The sequence below is a fragment of the Leiobunum rupestre genome, chromosome 1 (genome assembly GCF_980474605.1).
Source record: "Leiobunum rupestre chromosome 1, qqLeiRupe1.1.hap1, whole genome shotgun sequence".
In the NCBI taxonomy this organism is placed as follows: domain Eukaryota; kingdom Metazoa; phylum Arthropoda; class Arachnida; order Opiliones; family Sclerosomatidae; genus Leiobunum; species Leiobunum rupestre.
In genome coordinates, this window is record NC_143384.1 from 77,238,251 (window position 1) to 77,259,327 (window position 21,077).

A 21,077-nucleotide genomic window follows, 5' to 3' on the forward strand; every position below is an offset into this window, starting at 1 on the left:
CTCCGCTCATATGGCGTTCGTGGACCAACGCTGCTATGGCTTGCGGCCTACCTGGAGGGTCGCCAATTCCGGGTTGTCCTACCAGGTGCCGAGTCTGCCTGGCATCCAGTTCCCTCGGGCGTCCCGCAAGGGTCTGTCCTTGGTCCTCTCCTTTTCACCATCTACGTCAACGATGTAGGTACCGGGGTTGTCTCTCGGCTCTCCATCTACGCTGACGACGTTGCCCTGTCTAGGGCGATTGGGGCCCCAACTGACCACCTAACGCTACAAGACGACCTTGACCAAATTCTCTCCTGGAGTGCCCGTTGGAAGCTCCAGCTTAACCCCAAAAAATGCAAGGTGCTTTCCCTACACCGCCCGGGCTCCAAGGCTTTTGCTTACAGCTACCACCTCACTGGGGAAGCTCTTGAGCATGTCTCGACCTTCAAATACCTTGGGGTCACCGTCACATCCACGCTTTCTTGGGATTCCCATATCTCACGGATCGTTTCTCAAGCGCATAGTGCCCTCGGATTTCTGCGTCGTCATCTACACGGTTGCTCTTTCCCCACGAAAGCCTCAGCCGTCAAGACCCACGTGACTCTTATCTTGGAGTATTGCTCGTCCGTGTGGTCCCCCCACTCAACGGCGTCAATTCATAAGATTGAAATGGTCCCGCGGAAGGCTGTTCGTTTCGCCACTTCTATCGGCTACTCGTGGGACGTCAGCATTACTAGGGTTCTCCAGAATGTACACTGGCCCCAAGGTTCCTGTAAGAACAAACGCACTATAAGGTTGGCTTTTGTAAGAGGGGCGCGAAGGTAAATTTCTAAAGTCGCGCGGGATGGGGAAAGATAGCTATGATTCCCCTAGTCTGGTGACGGTGCTGGCGAGAAGTAAAGAAACAAGACGCCGCAACAGAGGTAGAGGTTAAAGCAACTGCGCAGGCGCGAGTACATAAAGACAAATTCCATTTTAGTAGCCCAATTTGGCTATATGTAGGCCATAAAGTGGATTTTATTTCCAATTCTTTAAGTATTTCACTTATAAAACAACGTCAGCTTTTAGTTGTAGTTTTTGGAAGCTTAATTGAACCTTATAATTTTTTTAAATAGAGCTAAGAGAAATAATTTTTATTTGTTTTTTTTGGGCGGTATATAACAAAACTTACTGCCGGCCAGCTGAATAGCCGTCTTAAGGTTTCATTCTGCAATTCAATTTCCTACACACAGAATGGCATTTTCCAAATGTGCATAATTAATTTTAGGTAAAGTTGTAAATTACAATAAGTTTCAACCACTTTTTTATTTTTTAAATATATTTTCTTATAGGTTTTTTCATCATTTTCTTTTGAATGGCAACTGCCTTAATTGCTTTGTTAGTACTGTGGCACAAATATCTAGGCCTTTAATTTATTTATGTAACCACTATATAAATATATTTAATTTATTTATGTAACCACTATTTACATATATTTCATCTTCTTACGTATTCACTATATAAATTATATTTTTTTTAAATATGGGATATATCAAATAAAATTGAAAACGCTTGTACAATGTACATGAATATAATATTCAAAGCAAAGGCCCAGTGGTGTAGTCGGGCAGGGCGTCGCCCCGGTGTTTTTTCAAAGGCTGGGCCCCGCCCCGCCTTGGTTTTTCCATCTTGCCAGGGCGCGCCTTGCCTCTTTTTTTCAACTTGCCAGGTGGCGCCTTGCTTCTATTTCGTAAATCATTTTTCTCGAATAAAGGGTGTGTGAATTTATGATAAATTTTGCCCGCAGAAAAATACCATAACAATTAAGTACGGCCAACTTCGATCACGCTAAAAAATCAAACTTACTTACTCTCCGTTTGAAATCTCGCTGCTCTTGCGTCAACTCATTTTGTATAGTTATGGGTCAATCCATGTCAAATCACCCAAGGTCCGCACGCCACATCCTCCGATTTTAGTGAAACTCTCACCAAATTTAGTTTCCGCTCTAGAGATACCGGCTTTGAAATTTACCACTGGACAAGGCCCCTGTTATTAGAGATGGCCTGGAATCTATCCTATTCTTCGAAAAACGTTACTTTACTGGAAAGCGTGGTGCCATCTATTTATGGCAAAGGAAGCTAAAATTCAAAATAGCCAAATGATACTGTCGTCAGAAAGCCATTGTAGAGTATTATTGTTAGACAACTTATGCTCTATTTAGTGAACTTTAATCTAAATTATAAATCCCATGTAACAATTTTGTTTATAATTGCTGTAATTTATGTTATTGACCAATTTACAAACAATCCAAGCAACGCGAGGTGTACTTATCAGTACCGCGTTTTAAATTTCGACGATAGCGACATCTATTGAAAAAAGAGCTACTTCACGTCAAGCCGCCACTTGCTTTAAATATAACCTACTTATGCTAATTGCAGAACCGTTTGCAGATGCTAGTAGGTTAGTTCAGATTGAATAATAGTGCGGAACATAAACTTAAGCCATGCTAATTAAGCGAGTCTGGACAATCAGAAGGTTCTTTTGGGTGGCAACACCTTCCAGCGACTTGAAACGAAAAGCGAACTAACAACCATCTATTGCTGGCAATGTGTACTAAAGGAACTGAATACACAAATTTTAAAATGGGCCAGAAATGTGTTGTAGAATAGAATGACACTATTCTTAATCAACAGTAGCCTAAATTATACTTAATATATACAAATACCATAAGTAACATACGAATCTACCTATTCTCCCAACTCTTAATTATTTAATGATTAATCTGTTTCATCAATGACCATATACATCATTACAGGCTAAGGACTGAACTTTTCAATAGCTAAATCGGAACGTATTATATGTATTCATTTTGAATAGGCAGTGTTGAATTTCGTTTTACAAATCCTCAGATTACGCTGCTTACGCAACCACTTTGTGAGACTATCATTATCCGATATCATTCATACTTATGTTTATTATGTAACTAACGTACATACTATTTAAAAGTAACTGTAATTCACGTTAACGCCACATTCACAAAAAGCTAATCAGTAACGAGGGCACCTGATTTTAGTTGCGAATTGAGTAGCTTCTTTCCAAAGCGATTATAGAGCTGACACTTATCACATAAATATAGAGATTTTTATCGCTAATTCAGAAGTTATTTAGAGTATCAAGGTGTTGTAAACACAAAATGAATTTTTGATATGTTGTATATTGAACCCTTATCTTTCCAGTGGTATTACAGTTTTTAGCAATTATAGTTTCTCACCAACCCGAGATCACAACCAAAGACGGCTCCGATTTTGCAATTTTCTAAAAAGCCAATAATTAAAGTGTCGTATCTCCACACCGTGACGTCATGTGTAAATTTTAGTTCTATTTTCGTGTTTCCCGACCCTTTTTGACCTACAAGTCATCACTAACAATATATCTTCAGTTCGGAAATAGTTTTATAAAAAAATACTAATTATAATACAATTGTGACACAGTAATTGTGGACTCTAGCAACTGTTTTATCAAAAATAAATCATACTGGAGAGCGAAGCCGTTCCTTAAATATAATTCGTTAAAATCGGGATTTTTTAAGGTTTGAAATTTCGACCGCGTCCAGTCGTAAATTTCAATGCCGGTATCTCTAGAGCTATATTGAATACAGAGCTGAAATTTGTGATTTCTCACTAAACAAGCGGGAATTAAATTTGGTGAGAGTTTCACTAAAATCGGAGGGGGTGGCGTGGGGACCTTGGGTGATTTGACCTGGATTGACCCATAACTATACAAAACGATTACACAAGAGCAGCGAGATTTCAAACAGAGAGTAAGTGAACGTTACGTTAGAAACGAACGGTTTGAAATGAGCGGTTTGAAATATATAGCAAAAATATATATTTATATTAGATTTTCAAGCAAAATAACATTTGGTTTTTCGTCTCTCAGTGACGAACGAAGCAAATACACTTAACGAGTAATGTACCGTTAGAAAGATCTATTCGATGAGTAATTACAAAGCATTTTTAAACCCTTTTAAAAGTAGAACCACACTGACAAATGTTCTCTAGAAAAAGACCCCCCCCGGAATTGTTTTTTATTTTCATTATTTTTTAAACAAAATTTAAAAAATAATTGAAATTTTTTGAGAGTAGTATCGGATAAAGTACATAAAGTAGCATGTTTTCAAGTGAATATATAAAGTTTATAACAAGTTATTAGTAATTTAAGCAAGAGGTACCGTTTTTTGAAAATTGACGATAAAATTAAGTAGGTTTTGGTTAAAAAACCGTAAAAAATTAAATTTTTAATATTTTGGCCTAAACATTGCCCAAAGTTCATCCATTGAAGTATCGACTAAGTTTACCACATTTCACAAAATCCCAGAACCCATGGCTGCATGACCGACTCACTTGATATGTAATAGCCCAGGTATCTTAAAATAAATTATAAAATAAATCCCTCCCTTCAGCAAGGCTAGAAATAAATCCCTTGCATTATAGTGCTAATTTTAGTGTTTTTCTCTCTGCCTTATGACCGTGGTGCAAATACACCAACCTCCCTTTTCCAAAACTTTCACGAGGTATGCGCCGGACAGAAACATTCCTTCTGCTCACAGCGATCCCATGAAACCATTTTCATATTTGCGGGTCTTAGACCTACAACCAGGTAACGAGACTCCAACAAATAGCGCCATTTACCGACGCTGCATCCTGAAAGGTCAAGGGGGTCCCCGGACGTTTCCGATAGAAAACGAAACTCAACGGGCCGAACAAAACATTTGTGGAATAAAGTTTATTCTATAAATTCTCTAGAATTTCAGATTTGGTTTTTCCGTCTGACAGTGGAAAATTACATTACCATACTGCTTCCCGTAATTCTTCAAACGGAGGGCCCCTACCGCTCGGGGAGAAAAGGAAAAATTATCAATACAAAGATCCCCACACAACTCCGGGCAGTGATGCAAAAAAGTTACTACCTCAGGCCGGGACCGTAACTTGACTTTATGCGGTATGCGAGAAAAATAATAAATATAACCCACACGGCCCGTCTTACGACGAACCAGCAGGCGATTCCACCTAAATAGCCCGGGCCTAATTAAAGGATCACACTCCGGGACAACCACCTGGACCTCCTGCACAGGAACCTCCCCCATGGGAACGAAAGCCTGGACCCCCAAGTCAACCAGAGCCCCGACAGGCACCTCCGAACCACCCTGGAGACACGGCACAGTAACGTCCCCACGGGGTCACCAGCCCCAGTCGACAGGTCGACCAAAACACTCACAGGCACTTTGACCTCCTCCTGGACCGGAACGGACGCAGGTGGTAAAGAAGAATCCGGGACATCCTCCAGCTGCATCTTGGGACTCGGAAGAAAGATACAACTTCAATTGATTGATATGCCAAGTTACAGCCAGCCAGTCCCCCCCCCCCTAGTAACCATATCCATTAATACGTAAGAGACTGGAGTCAAGCGCTCCACAATGCGGAGCGGACCCAGCCACCGGGGAAGAAATTTCTTGGTCAGACGCTCTGCCGCCCTGGACATGCGATGGTCAACGCGCCACCCCAACATACCGACTATCGAAATCCACTGCCGATAGTTATCGTCGTAATATAACTTCTGGCGGTCACTCGCCAGGGAAATCATCCCCTGAGCCCGATCCAAGGACATCTGATGTTCCCGCAAAGGGACCCCACTCATACTCGACCCCCTCCACCTCTGAGAAGTCAGGAACCACAGCAATACAACCACTATCCCAAGGTAAAACCAAAAATATATATAAAAACCATAAAGTGGACCTCTAAGGCCCTTCGCTACCTTCCACTACAATAGCCTTGTAAAATGAGAAACCAGTGGGGGTGTCGTTCTCCCCCTTTATTCCAAAACCAATCGCCTTAAAGCTACTACACGTCATCGTTCTACGTCACACGACGTCGGAAAATAGTTTCACGAGAATCGCGATACTAGCAGCTCTGCTGGGAACAAATCTCAAAAAATGGTCTGCAGCGTCTGCTTTGGAACTATTTTATTTTCCTCTGATGCAAAGGACCGATAAGCTACTTCGTTTTCTAGGTTGGTTTTGAATTTTATTTATTTAATTTTGAATTAGGTTATAAATCAAATTTCATCAATGTAATCATCCACTTTATTTCAATTTAGGGATATTTTTTTTGCATTTGAAATGCCACGGAAAAAAACAGAAGATCAGTTGGCTCTTTTGACTCTAAAACTTAAAAATAAGAGCACCCAAATTAACTTCTACATTAAAGAAAACCATTCTGTGGGCTTACAAACAACTATGGAACTGCCAAAACAGAAACCAATCCCCATTCAACAAATTGTAAACCCAGTTATTCCATGAAAATAGGAAAGAAGAGTATCCACCGGTTTCATCTTGGTATTTTGATAACAAAAGATCGTGTTGGGTGCACATGTCCTCTAAAATTTCCTTCAAACTTCCATTGATTTTCAAACATTCCAGAGTCTTTTTTAGGTTTCCGGATTTATCAATGATAAAAAAGTCGTCATCTTTGTAATCTCCTAATAACGCAACAGTCGCAACTAGATCTAATGGTTTTCCGTTCATATTTTCACTCATGTTTCAAAATCAATCTGAATGGTAATCTTTCATTTTGGAAATTCCACACCGAAAACGTTTGAAATGTTTTGGAACTATTTAAATTCTGCCAACTAACGCATGTACCTTGTGTAAAAATGCGCAAATTTAACCCTCCGCCGCGGCGAACTACCATCCCCTCCTCTTCTCCCCGAATGGGGGACGCAGCTCTGGGGTGATTGAGGGGGTTCCTAATTTTTCATGTTGTCGGTAAGGGCCTTAGAGGTCCACTTTATGGTTTTTATATTATATTTTTGGTAAAACCGGCTCATAACCACGATGGAGATAAAATGGTGAAAACCCCATGGACTGCACTATTAATTGCCAATTGATTCAAAGGCAAATCCACATCCCATGCTGTATGGCAATTCCCTACATACATGCTAATCATCTCCCCCAGGACCCTTTTAACCCGCTTCGTCAGATTTAGACTGTGGATGGTAAGGAGTCGTAAACTTAAACTGGATATGCAAAAGGCGACACACATTACCCCACAACCCAGAAATAAACTGTGGACCATTGTCGGACAATAAAGCTCGCATCTTGCCATGGCGTGAAACATACTGAACTAGGACCTTGCTGACGGTGATGGACGTTATATTGCGGACAGGAAAGACCTCCACGTATGTTGTGAAGTAATCCACAATTACCACCAAGAAACTATTTTGATTCTTTGTCACAGGAAGAAGCCCCATCATGTCGATCCATACCAGATCCCCAGGATACAGCTTCGTGGAAGATAACATAAGTTCTGTCCTCTTGGTATTTAGGGGTTTATAACGTTGGCAGACTCCACAGGCCTTCACATAGTCGCGAACTACACTGTACAGCTGAGGATGATTGAACCGAGCAGAAAATCGGGCGTATGTCGCCGTACGCCCCCTATGTCCAGACAAAGGATGACCATGGAAAGCTTTCAGAACCCGCCCATGTAGAGTGTCAGGGAGAACCACATTGGATGGCTTACCATCAATAGCCTTGCGGAATAGCCCCTAATCCCGGACCTCATATAACCCAACCTCCGGACTAGTGCCCATCTCAACCCGTTGAATTATCGTCACCCAGAAGGGGTCAGCCCCTTGAGCCTCCGCTATTTCGTGCAAAGAAACCACTTCCACCAGAACCGTCATACCACCTCCTGCACATGCCAAGGAATGTATCCCACCCAGAGTACCAAAAGCAGGAACGTCAGTCACCTCCGGTACTCCGTCGAAGATGTTGACTTTAGCAACAGCGGGATAGAGGATCAGCAACCAGATTATCCTTCCCAGCACGATGAAAGACCTTGAAGGGCAAAAACTCCTGCAACCGGAGAGCCCATCACATCAGCCGACTCTTCTTGCTCCACAATCTGAGTAACCAGCACAGGCCCTGGTGATCCGAAACGACCCCGAAGTCAAGACCCTCAAGATAATGACGGAACTTTTCCACAGTAAACACCACTGCCCAACTCTCCTGCTCAGTGGTACTATAATTCAACTCAGCCCCCCGGAGTAGTCAACTAACGTACACCAAAGGACCCTCCTACCCATGCTGTACACGAGACAACATTCCACCCATCCCAATCCCACTAGCATCGGTAGTAACAAAGAATTTACCCTGAGGATCGGGAGAGAGAAACCGATCCCGAAATTCCGGGCAAAGATATTCCAGGTCAACACCCCAGCTAGTTGCGTTCTAAGGTCGCGAAACCACAAGCCAGCCTCGTCCCGCAGCGCCTAAGGCAACAGACGCACCACCGCTTGAGGACAAATCCCATGGAACAAAATATAATCATCTAAGGAATGCCCGAAAAGGAAGGGAAAGATAGGGTAACCCCAGAGCCACGAAAAGCACCACTTACCACCACCAAAAAGAATTATCTCGGCAGTGCCTCCAAGAATCCATGGGCACGTGGGTTTTAGGTGGTATGGGTTCAATAAGAAATACAAGTTATACTTGGATTGCACAGGCTTTTATTATTAGTTTCGATATTTAAGATATACAAAGAGAGCTTATAAATTAGATGTCACTTCAACTGAGCGTCGTAGCCATCTGCCCGCCACACGTGTCGAGGCGTTCATTCCCGCCAAAACCACGTATGTGGTGCCACCCGGGAGCCAGAGCTCCACCCATAACAACCCGCGGTTTTCCATGCCAAGGAACCCATTACAATTTGTAGATGATGCCCAATCCACAAATGCCACATACACCTAGTGGTTCCACCGAAACAATAATCTAGTATGTATATTTCATCATGATTAACACATAACATAACACCTATGGTGTTGTACCCGAAGAAATTAAACCTGAAAACTTGGGTTTATCTCACTTTGTCTTTATTACTTTGTGTATTAAGTGGATTAATCCATTTACATTATTTATTATTTTTGTTTGACCTAAAAACCATACGATATGTATAAAATTTAATTCTAAATATATATTATCTCATAGACTCATCAGGCGTTTGCACTTCTACAGCATCAGTTGTGAACTCTGTTTCTGATGAAGTGAAACTCAGAAATTCAATATCTTGTTCATTCACACTTTGAATATCTGGCGATCGAAGATCTAAACAATGAAAAATTAAATTTTGAAATATTACTTTGGGGAGGTTAAACTCAAATACAACATTTAAAATACGCTACTGAAAGAATATGTGACATTTAGACCTATACCACCTTATTGTACTTTCTTGCTGCTTATAAAGTTCATTTTAAAAAGGCCTCAGAATTAAAAACAGAAAAACTGCTATACATTGTATTAAGTTTCCTTAATTTCCAAGTACAAATTTCATAATGAACCTTTTACCTGAGGGTAAGTCTCAAAAAAGGCTAAATAATCGATATCAATTCTATTAAAAATAGAAGGACACGTTGTTTTCCGGGTAAATATATTTGAAACTATTAAGCATACTGGTTTGAAACAAAATGGTCTACCATTGGACTTAACTTATTTGTAGGCCATCTTAGCCTGTAGGGGTCACCACCTCATTTTAGTGGCACTATTGTCCCAAAAATATATGCCATTTTCATCATTTTCATTTAAAATATTTTACAATTATAAAACTCTAATGGCAAACTCCGATTATTAGAATAACAGTACCAGCATTGCTGAGATAAAAATTTGACCATCATTAAGTCAATTTTACCAAACATATATTTATAAGTTTAGGGAATCAACAAGATACCAGGCTGATTTGATTTATTTTTTGGGGAAAGAGCTTACTCTTCAAGCATAAGTTATATTGGAAGCAATGCTAAAAAGTATCTCAACACAGTCATTATCAATAAAGAAATACATTCATGATTTTATTTGGACTTGAAAAATGTGGATGTTTTGTAGAATTAGAGCGATAAAATATCAGTAGTGTAATAAAATTAGTACACTACTATGTGCTTAATTACCCGTTTGTGCAAGAATATCCCTAGCGGACCTACTGGCTCTATAGCGAGAACCAATTGAACTTTTCCACTTTTTAAGAACAGCTTCACCTTCTTCCTGCAAAAAGATATTACAGTTACTATTTTTCCAAGTTCCATATTAGTTTCCATCTTTACTTTCGTCAAAAATCCAATACAGATTATTTTTTTCTTTAGTGATTCGGAAGAATTGTCCATAGCTAAATATAAAATGAAAATAAGTCACATACAGGGAAAAGAAATTTAAAGGGTCTATAAGCCTATAACTCGAGTTATTATTTCATATGAACCGTCTGGGTAGAAGAACATTTATAGCAAAATGGTCATTTAACATGACAACAAGAAATGTATACACCTGCAATGGATTTTGATAAAAACTAGGGAAGTTACTCATTGATCCACTTTTTAAGATTATCAAAAAAAGTATATAAACTAATAGTTAGGAATTCCCAGTGTGTCAGAATTAGAGTAACATTTGAAAACAGTTGGGCATTCAATGTGTTCATATTTTCATTATAATAGTTCAAAACAGGCTAGTAAATTGTGCTGTTACTTGGGAATTAAATGGCAACTACTAACTTACGAATAACATTTTTTCCAACAAATATTTATGACTTATTTATTTTTCAATGGGAAAATGTGCCCCCATACATTTGCCCATTTATATTGAAATAAACAATAAAATTAAATGTATTTGAAATGGGGTAAATACCTTTTATAATCCTTTTTACGCTATCAATTTGCAAATGAAGAACACCATTTTGAATATGCTGAATAAATAATCTACAACAAAAAAAATTTCATTGGTATTTAATATTTTAAAGGTGATTCACAAAGAAGTCGCTAGCTGTCTTTGGCCTAATGTGAATAATAATACTTGGTGTTGTTTACTGTGGGGTCAGAACTTTTGGAGGTGGTAGAAATTGGGATGGAAATTTAGTAGAGAAAGGTAATTTCTCTTGAAAAAGAGCACGACCCCCATGCGTATGGCTTTTATGGCAATAGTGTTTAAAATCTGGTAATGGGAAGATATTATACAAAACTCCCCACCACAGACATCTTGTGTTAAGCAGCGTTCAGACTTTGTGAAAATATTACGTTTGCGTCGATCGTGTCGGTTCTTTCGATTTCTTACACCGTTCAGACTTCTCAACAGAGACTTTAAATTTTCGCGCGTGTTGTTTACATTTTTTCATTTCGTTGCGCTCAAAAAATTCATAGCAGGCATATAGCTTTATGCCTCATCAGCGCTGACTCTAGGTAGTGGCGACCTTTAGAACCATCGAAATACTATAACCAATCAGAGGTGGATAAAAAATTATTTCAATTTTTCCGCGACCAACATACCCGAAACGACACGACCGATGCTAACGTAATATTTTCACTTAGTCTGAACGCTGCTTTAAAGAATAAGCGTAAGTAGGCTTAGAAACAGGGTTGGGAAAAACCAGGTTTTTTTTTAGGTTAAACAAGGTTTAATTAAAACACTGATTTATACTACTTTTATACAATTTTTTCGCTTGGGTAAATTTTCTTTAACTGTACATAAAAATTTATTGAATACATAGATAAGAGTTTAGATAGGTATATATATTGAAACTTAGCCATGCATAACTTCACGCATTGAGATATATGAAGGTTTTTTTTAACAATTTCTGTGGTTTATCTCATTAAAGCCTAGTTTTATTACGATAATCTGCTGTAGTATTTCAATAACATTGACAAAAATGAATCAGAATTGATCTCACAACATTTCAATATCTTATAGTATCAAAGTGTGTATGAATTTGATTAAACCTACGAGTATAGAGCTACTAAAGTAAAGATGACTTTATATAAATTATATGCAACTCCTAGACAATTATTATACTTGGTGGACATAACATGTTTTACTCTGGGATTAAGAGCAATGGTCACAGAATAAAACAGTAACAGTATCCATCACAACATATATATACTTACTCAAAAGAGAGTGAATAGAAAGATACCTCACAAAATGAAGCTTCAAACCCAGATGGTAATGGGATTGATAAATGCTTCATTGCAACAAAGAAATGTTCTACCAAACATTGTAGAATATCCACATGAGGCAAATTACACCTAAATACATGAATATAAAATAGTATTAAAATAACTATCTTTGTAAACATACAGTTTTAAAGAGCTTTTCTCTTAAGAACATTTTTAAGAGGGGTTAAGTATTAATACATATTTTCTTCATCTAAGAATATCTGCGCAAATTTATCCCTCATCTTCAAGGGTTTTTATGAATGTTTTTTTTTTTAATTCGTTAGCCCTCATCTAAAAATAAAAGGGTAATGCAAGGGCCAGTCACAAAGGGAAGGGGAGGGGTGAAATATGTTTAGGGGACAAAATTGTTCTTGAATCCCATTCAATCCCCCTCTGCACAATTTCCAGGTTCTTGCACAAAAGTATTGAATTTTTATTCATCCTTCCCATTGGGAAAATGAAACATTTCATGAGCTATGAAAACTATAAACATAAGATTGGCCCCTTAGAAGAAAGTCTGTGGGGGCTTATGTTGCTTACCCCCCTGGTACAAACGAGGTTATTTTTCAAGTCATCTTGTGCCTGGTCATTTGCATTGCTTTTTATGGTATTATTTATGAAAATAGGTTTCACACCACCTTTTCTCACAAATTCTCTGAAAACCTTAACTGTTAAAACACATGTTAGCTAATTTCAATATAATAGCTAATTATTATTATTTTTTTTATAAAAGGTATTTTCAATTTGGAAACTATTTGGTTTTTGTTGTTTTAATAAGGACAAGCAATGATATATGTTTTTGTAATTTGTTGCATTTCGAGTAAGTTGAAACCAGTTACCAATTGACCTGGTGGAAATTACAATCAGGTTCAATTTATTATGATTTTCACCAGGTCGCTGATTGGACCTGATGAAAATTAAAATAAATGAATAATCATCAGCTAGGTTAATACCCAAGGCACAACCAAAGGCCCCAGTCAGCTAGAAACTTTAAATGCCTTTAAAATCAGTTGGCAAGGTTCCAATGCGTAGGACCATAAGCCTATCATAAGGTCCCCATAAGCAAAGGTCTACCATAGGGGCCCATGTTAATGAAAATTAATGTACGACGACCGGGCAGTAGCGCCATCTTCGTTTTCAAAATTTCTACATCTAAAATATTCTCTTACTTGGTAGAGCAACCACGCTTGGGTTGATAAATCTCAAATTTCAAATATAAATACCTTTTGAAACAAGGTCTCTTCAGGTGAATCATTTTGCAACGATGTGTTAATTTTAAGTTTGAAAGTGATAAAATTGTGAATAAGCCTTGGCTAAGGTGCTAAGATTTCTCCCGCGTGGTTCTAAGTTTAAAAATGTTCGTGCACGCCTTTTGCGCATTCATCATGCAATGCGCGAAATTCATTTGGGGAAATGCCTAGTTGAGAACATAACCACTAGGAGGTACAGAATTTGAATACCTACCAAAAATTTGGTTTAGACCTTTGCTTATGGGGACTTTATGATAAGCTTATGGTATGACTATAAGTCACTCATGACTTGGCCCTTAATCGAAATTTGTATATTTTGAAAGAAAGAATAAAAAACAAAACTTGAAGGAGTTGGTGGCAAGACATTCAGGCCTAGTGAACCAGCTAACTATTTCCTTCAACCTCTAGAAGTTTTCATGGAAAGAAGAAACCATAAAACTCTGGAAAAATCCCTTTCACCAGTAAGGAGAGAACTTGCAAACTCAACACAAGAGTTTAAGTCACTAAAAGTCACCTTCTTTAATTATTTAGAATTGCTTTAATAAAAGTAAACATTTCACGTTACATAGAAGACTGCAGAACACTTATTTTAAACAGTAAATTTGAAAACCAACTTACAAATGATTTAAACTTGGACTTTTTTTGTTCCTAAATTTTTCACAAGCATGATAAATTGCATGGCATAGAATTTGAGACTGCTCTATCTACAATTATAATAATACACATGTATTTAATAATAGAAAGAAATAGAATAAAGCAAAATAAGCTGCAGAATAGTAAGAGATTTCGCATACACAGAGCCATTTCTTTGACTCAAAAGGGTAGACAAGAGCTAAGTTTTACCTTTAAATGAAATACGGTCAATGGAGGTAAGTGTGATCAGGGGGTAAGTGTGATCACCGCCTATTATTTTATCAAATATTAATATAATAAAATATTTGATGAATATACTTATTTATACACATTTTGAATATTTTCAATATTAATTTAAATTAAATTTAGTTTTTAAAACTTTTAGTTGAAAAAACGTTATACTCTTCTACTTGTGTTTAGAGGTTTTACGCCCAAAAGAAAAGTTCTGTAACTTTTTCCTAACTGGCAAACTGGTTTCATATTTTGTAGTCTGCTTATCTTTTTGCCTACTGGGAAATTTTTTTACTTTTGGTAATAATTTTAGTTTTTCAAAATTTAATCTGGAAAAACAATCAAAATTTGCAGTGTACGGTAAGTATGACCAGTTAATCAATGTTAAATATATAAATAATAATACACAAATAATTATATATATATATATATATATATATATATATATTCATTTTGAGCAAGTCAGGATGTTACACACCCTTTCATGGCAGTCGCATGCAAAACTAAGATTCTATAGCCTAAATGCTGAAAAATTTCTTCAATTATAATTCAAAACAACTTTAATATCATAGGTTTTATGATTCATTACATTACAATAAGGAGCTTCCAAAAGTGACAATTACCAAAAGTTTAGAAGTTTCAGCCTATATTTTCCTATTCTAAAGATTTATTGAATGCTGTATCGAGGTAAACCACATAGCAGGCTAGGCTAGGATGAACTATGTTGCACCATTTTTTATCATTTGGTACTAAAATGTAGATAGATAGTGGTTGCACCATCGAGTGGCAAAAAATCAATAAGCCTGCTAGCCTTTTCCAGTGTTTCCTTAGTTCTTAAGGCTCTCGTCATGCGACACTTTAAATTTCTACTTTTGAACTTCATTTTTCTGTCCAAACTTTTACTTTCCATGTCACGCTAATTTCCAAAACGATTACACTTTTGGCAATTATGTCACTTTTGCAGTCTTAAGGTTTGGGGTTGCACAATGGAAAACTGGTCAAAGTGCCCTTCTCCCCGCTCATTAATAATAATAACTACCAAATTTCATTGGAGCTGGTGATGGACTTTTGGGATGAAAAAGGTAAAGAGTATCTTTTTACTGCTGCAAGTGTTCCTTTCAGGTGTGCAACTGATTATTTGTCTAAAAATGGTTTTATTAAACAACTCACCACGTAAACTTAAGAAATCACCTATTATAGCTATAATACAAATACAAAAAAATAAGGAACTAAATACTTACTTCAGCACAGATGAAATCGCTACATATTTTGGCAATTACACTTCTTGATTCAGATGGGCAACAAGTCCTCAAGTGGCATATTAACACTTCCCACAGCTAGTATATAAAGAAAACTATTTTGTAAATAATAAAACACTATAACAGCATCTATATAATGTTAAAAGATCAGTATTGTCAAAAGTCTGATAAGACTTCATACAAAAAGTCCATATCTTGGGCTGGGGCGTCTAACGTGTTATTTTCAGTGCTTTCCCTCTTTATTGGCGTAGGCAAATATCAGTTTATATCACTCGCAATTTTCGGTAAAATGGCACCAAAAACCACGTGACCATGCTAGACACTTCACCAAATATATAAAGAAGTAGAGGCTGGGCACTATAAAAAATAGTTCCCCCGAATTTTACGTATATGTATTGTATAAATGTGTTTCTACTAAACTTTACTATTTAAATAAACAACTAATTTATATTATAAGTGATAATTCCAAATACAAAGATCGAAATATTGCATTTAGTTAAAATAATTATTTAAAAAAGATATTGGACGAATTTGAACACGTGAATCACGGACAATTGGTTCAATAATTTCGTCTGCTTCATTGTTGATCATCTTTCTACTCACATGGTGCGTGCTAAGGTTTAAATTTTTTTGTGGTAAATTTGGTAAGTAAATCAATTTTTCTTGTAAAATAGTTTAGTAATTGTTTACTATGTTTTTATTTATTAGTAAAGGCTGTACATGGCTGAAGCTGAAAAACTAGCATTATTAGAAAGTTTTGAAAGTGAAGAAATTCTAAATTTTGAAGATGATTTTTTTAAAGTGAGTGATTCTAAAAGAAAAATATTGGAGAAACTACAAGAGAGTGGAAAGTTACATGAAATAATTGTAACTTTCAGTGATAAATTATTTGATTTGAAAGATAAATTTAAGTTAGACCGCACACCAAATTCTACTCTCCTCTGCACGTGGTATTCATGGATATCTTCTTATTCAATGGACCAACCTAGTGATTTTCTTGAGCTAAATTGTGATATAAATGAATTTTCCCTCGTAACTTATTGGATTGGAAAAAAAGTGCTGGACAAGCACGCAAAACTCAGGAGATGCACCTCCAATACTAATACGCATGAACCCAGATCTAGCCAAGTTGAAATCCCACAGAAGAAGAAAAAGAAAGTGGTACGTAACAGGAAATCCGATAGGGTTTATTCCCTTCACAGACTTGGTGGGGGCTGTCTTGGGGAGATATGGAGATTGAACAAAAAAAGAATGCAGGTTTATGCAAGAATTAAACAAGGAAAGAAGCCCCTGACCCAAAAACAACAAGATGTAGCTCACAAGTACTATCAAATAAGTCTCTCTCTCCGTAATATGGAACAGTTCCCCAAAGATATCCCTCCAGCTTTAATTCATATAAACCAAGGAGGATTATTAATACCACATGTGTCACTTAACCCATACATTGAGAAAGTGCATGACCTGGTTGTGGATGAATGGGTTAAATGGGATAAATTAAAACCAGGAGAAGTACTAAGTAATAATTTATAACCTAATTAGATAATAAATTACTTATATTCAAATATTTAATAATTTTCTTTTTTTTAGAGCAGACAATGGCCACTCTAATGAATAATGAAGGTTTCAAAGAAATGTTCCATAAGGCTTTATCAGAAATTACAGAAATAATCAAAAGAGATTTTTCGTATGATGAATTGGAACAATTCAGGATTGTTTATCAGAGGAAGTTGGGTCATGCTAAACTTGGTGATTTGGTACGAACAAAGATACAGTCAAGAAATGACAGAAAGGGAAAGACAGGAGTAGGTGGACAGAATCTTAGATGTTACCTGTACCGAAATACAATAAGGAAGGCGCCGCAAGCTCAAAATAAGAAGTGCAAACCTCAAAAACCCCTGCTACAAAAGAGGAAGTACAAACCAGCAAAGCCAGTATTAAAAAAGAAATCTCCTAAATTAGTTCCTAATGACTCATGATCCAAAGTGAAAAAGCTGGGTGCTCTACTAATTATAAAAGCCCAAAACAGTCTAGAAGTGGTAGGCAACTGCGAAAGTTGTTATGGAATGAGTTCATTTATGAATGAAATATCCAGCAATTGTGATATTTTAATATTTACTATTAAGAAAAAAAATTATATAAATGGTGCCAAAGTAAAGTCAAAATTAAAAAATAGTTTTACAATATGAAAAATGGTTTAATGATAAAAAAATAATAAACAATTAGACCAAAGTTAACATAATAATCAATGACATAGCCAGGATTTGGTTTCGGGGAGAGCACACAATGAATGCCCCCCCAAAATGCATGGTTATATGTACAATTTATTTCGTTGTGTGTCCTTCCCGAAACCAAATCCTGGCGACGCCACTGATACTAATCAAGCTCAAATATCAACTTGAACTTTACGATATGAAGCTTCAGCATTTTGAGCAGTTTTAGTACACCCTTTTATCAGTAGAGCTCTCCTAGACGTACTATAATTTAAACTTGTAAGTTTTCCGGATGTGACATATTTTTGTTGACTGAAAACAGTTTCCACTGCGGAACCGTTAATGCGGACTGGGTAGATATATTTGCTTGGGTTACGCGATATGAAATCTTCAGCAAAATCACAGAAACCAAATATGGAGATTCTTAGAAGTTCCCATGTTTGCCAGGCTAAAAATTTCTGTCCAGTTTGTTCTTTCAGGTTTTCTCCACATAATATTCGTTCAGTAGCCCAACATTCAAAAAATTCCAGACCTTCCATCATTGATTTCACTGGTGAGGAAGTTAATGAATCGACTTTATCGTGCGCTAATAAACCCTTCTCGAAGATTTTGTGGCAAGAAAGTAAATAGTCCAAAAGATCTGTCTTCCCTCAAGAAATGGGTGCTTGAAGCTTGGGCTGAATCTGAAATTGAATGACCCATACTGGTTTTCGGCATAAGTGAAGGGCTTGTCTATTCCTATTGTGTGTTTTAAAGCTGAAATATTGGAGGTCCCACCATCGCACACCAAAGCAGATGTTTCCAGACCAACACATTGGAAAGCCCAGATGACGTCATATAGAGTGGAAATAAGGAAGGAATGTGAAGCCACTTTCGGTAGCATAAAATAAGGACCAATTATGTCAAATTTTGCCGAAACACACCTCCATAAATATTGTAGGATATATTGAGCCTCTAAGGTTTCGGATACGGTGTTCTCCTTATACAAATCATCCATGGAGGGGTATTCTGTGGGATCAAGACAACAGCCAATAAATTCATTGTTGCTTGCATTCCACATTAACTTCCCGATAGTTTTCACTTCATCAAATATCATTACTCCTTCATTAGGAGGTTTATTGTCCCCAGGATAACGTTCCTTGAATTCTGCAAATCGCTTTGCTTCCCCTTGAAGGAAAATGAGATCTACCCCTTGCTTGGATGGAGTTTGCTTAATTTTTTCCCTTAGAGAAAAAACACTGGGTAGCTTTAACATATCAAAAGAAGCCAAAGCTTCATAAGCAGCAGGAGACCATGAGAATACACTTAAGGCAACGCGGTATGTCAACGGGCCCCATCGATTTCCTTTAAATCCTTTAAAATTTTTAGTTTGATCTTCTATAAACCCATTTCTCTCAGTATCTAAATTCCAACTTTTTTTCAAGGCGATTCCTAACATTTGTTTTTTTTCACTAGCTTCTAGAAAAACATCTTGAAGTTCTTTAACTCCTTTAGCATTGATATGGCTAATAACATCCTGCATTTTAGTGTGCTGATCCTGACTTAGTTCCAAACTCGTTTCCTCTAATTTCAGTTCTAATTGTTTATTTTCTTGCTGAGGTTGAATCGATGACGTCGATTTTCATAAAATCGTTTTGACCTTGATTTTGGAGTTAATACAGTAATTCTGCATCTTGAAAGTACACTTCGCCTTTTAAGTTGAGTTCGTGGTGTGACTTCGTTCTTTTTTTTCTTTTGGTTTAAAATATACCTACAGAAATGAGAAAAAATCAAGATCAAATTAAAAAGAGACACAAAGTATGGTTTAAATTCACAATAAATTTATTTGAAAAATCCAACTATTCCTCCTTTGGGGGTATCTGAAGAAGGCAGTGGAATAGATCTTAGTTTGAGCGATATTAAAAACATTTAAATATGATTCATAATTTTACTAGAAATGTTTTAAATTTAATTAATATCATGAGTCGAAACACATCAGGTTTTGTAATGTTAAATTGTTAGCCCAAATTTTAATAAAAGCCAAAAAACCCGATGGGTCTAGGTTTTAAAACTGGGATTTTATAAAATCCTGGTCTCTACTAAATTTTACCCACCTTCTCAACCCCTCTTCACATACTTGCCCCCCCCCTCCCCCTTGACGTATTTCTGGCTATGCCACTGGAAGGAAAAATAGTTCCTCCAAAATGTTAGATTTTAAAATAAATTTATTGTGAATTTAAACTGTTTTTTGTGTCCTTTTAAATTTAGAATAAATTAGTTAAGTGGTTTTTTAAATATTAGGTAATTGTTTTATTATACCGATTAAGGTAGCGACATTTTCCACACTGGTGAACGTTTCCTTGTACTTTCAACTGCTCTTTCGATACATTAGTTGGTGGCTTTAAGAAAACTGGGCACAGACGACACTGGTATCTCTTAAATGGATAGTTTATTTCTTCTAGTTTCTTGGTTTGAAAATCTTTACAATCGACCTAGTAGAAAAAAATTAAAAAGTTAAGATAAACTAATGCGAGGTAATATAATTTATTAATGTATACAAACCTCAGGAACCCCAGGACAGAATACAAGATTTTGAACTAATTGTCTCAACGCTTCATCAATTATGTTATAATTAACTATTACTTCTTGCTTGTCAGTTAAACTAAATACTACTCTTCGGTCAGCTTCTTTGAAAGGGGTAAGAATAGTTAATGACCCATTCATTGAGAAAAGAATTCTGGTTGGAGTATCCTGGTAGTTTTCAATAGTTCTTAAGCTGTTGGATTTAATGACTTCCAACTGATCTAAGCTTCCATCAAAACTTTTAGTATGCAAAAAAGCAATATCCGCTAAAATATTTTTTTAATTATTATTAGTATTATTGTTATTACCATCATATGTAACACAATTGCTCCTAAGTGTACCTCTGTATAATATTTTCATACAAAAAAAATCAATGAGACCTTGTTTCACAAGGAACACTCAATTAGTGAATTGTAAAATTCAAAATTCTTATAGTCCTTGTATTATTGAAAAGGGTACCATGAAAGCAAAACCAGTGATCCTGAAGCACTAGCTAAACTAGAGATTGTTGAAGACAAAGGCGTGAGGAATATTGGACTTTTTCAAAATCCGCAAATGATGCAAATTTGGTCAAAACGTGTAAGTGGCGTAAAATACATCATATTCCACGAACAAGGTTTCATTAAAGAAAATACTTTGGTACTTATGAGTAATTATGTTACATGTGTACAAGAATTTTTTCTCTTCTCTTCAATTGTTTGGGTCCAAGAGTTTTTTATCTTCTCTTCTGTTTGGGTCCCAGAATTTTTTAATATTGACCTATTTTCATAAGTTGTTTGTGTTCCTGTGTTCCACAAGAATGGGTTATCATTCTGTATAGCTTTATTAGAAGTTTCTTTCAAATAAAAATTGCACTGGCTGGACTGATGTTTGGGTTTTACAAGTGTGGTTGGAAATGCAGTTTTTTTTAGGCAGCATAGCCAAGGCTTAATATTTCAATATCTTAGGGA

General features: G+C 36.7%; 3 protein-coding genes across 7 annotated transcripts in view; 1 reads left to right on the plus strand and 2 right to left on the minus strand.

The window, feature by feature from the left end:
- Positions 1 to 8,882: 8,882 nt before the first annotated feature.
- pigeon (gamma-secretase activating protein pigeon) overlaps positions 8,883 to 21,077 on the minus strand; it is a 48,662-nt gene continuing 36,467 nt past the window's right edge. For all 5 annotated transcript variants that reach the window (XM_090153716.1, XM_090153700.1, XM_090153711.1 and 2 more), the window contains 7 exons: positions 15,338 to 15,433; positions 13,851 to 13,936; positions 11,935 to 12,072; positions 10,685 to 10,755; positions 10,111 to 10,172; positions 9,958 to 10,051; positions 8,883 to 9,121 (listed from right to left, as the gene is read on the minus strand). In XM_090153716.1, coding sequence (XP_090009842.1) covers positions 8,994 to 9,121; positions 9,958 to 10,051; positions 10,111 to 10,172; positions 10,685 to 10,755; positions 11,935 to 12,072; positions 13,851 to 13,936; positions 15,338 to 15,433 — 675 coding nt within the window. In that variant the 3' untranslated portion in view covers positions 8,883 to 8,993. The remainder of the gene's footprint in view (positions 9,122 to 9,957; positions 10,052 to 10,110; positions 10,173 to 10,684; positions 10,756 to 11,934; positions 12,073 to 13,850; positions 13,937 to 15,337; positions 15,434 to 21,077) is intronic.
- On the plus strand, positions 16,257 to 17,496 carry LOC149966677 (uncharacterized). The gene is made up of 2 exons (XM_090172119.1): positions 16,257 to 16,871; positions 16,943 to 17,496. The coding sequence occupies exons 1-2, from the start codon at positions 16,331 to 16,333 to the stop codon at positions 17,329 to 17,331; spliced, it is 930 nt and encodes a 309-aa protein (XP_090028245.1). The 5' UTR covers positions 16,257 to 16,330; the 3' UTR covers positions 17,332 to 17,496.
- LOC149966678 (uncharacterized) lies at positions 17,505 to 20,142 on the minus strand. The gene is made up of 3 exons (XM_090172110.1): positions 20,107 to 20,142; positions 19,864 to 20,036; positions 17,505 to 19,315 (listed from the first exon to the last, which is right to left on the minus strand). The coding sequence occupies exon 3, from the start codon at positions 19,085 to 19,087 to the stop codon at positions 18,152 to 18,154; it is 936 nt and encodes a 311-aa protein (XP_090028236.1). The 5' UTR covers positions 19,088 to 19,315; positions 19,864 to 20,036; positions 20,107 to 20,142; the 3' UTR covers positions 17,505 to 18,151.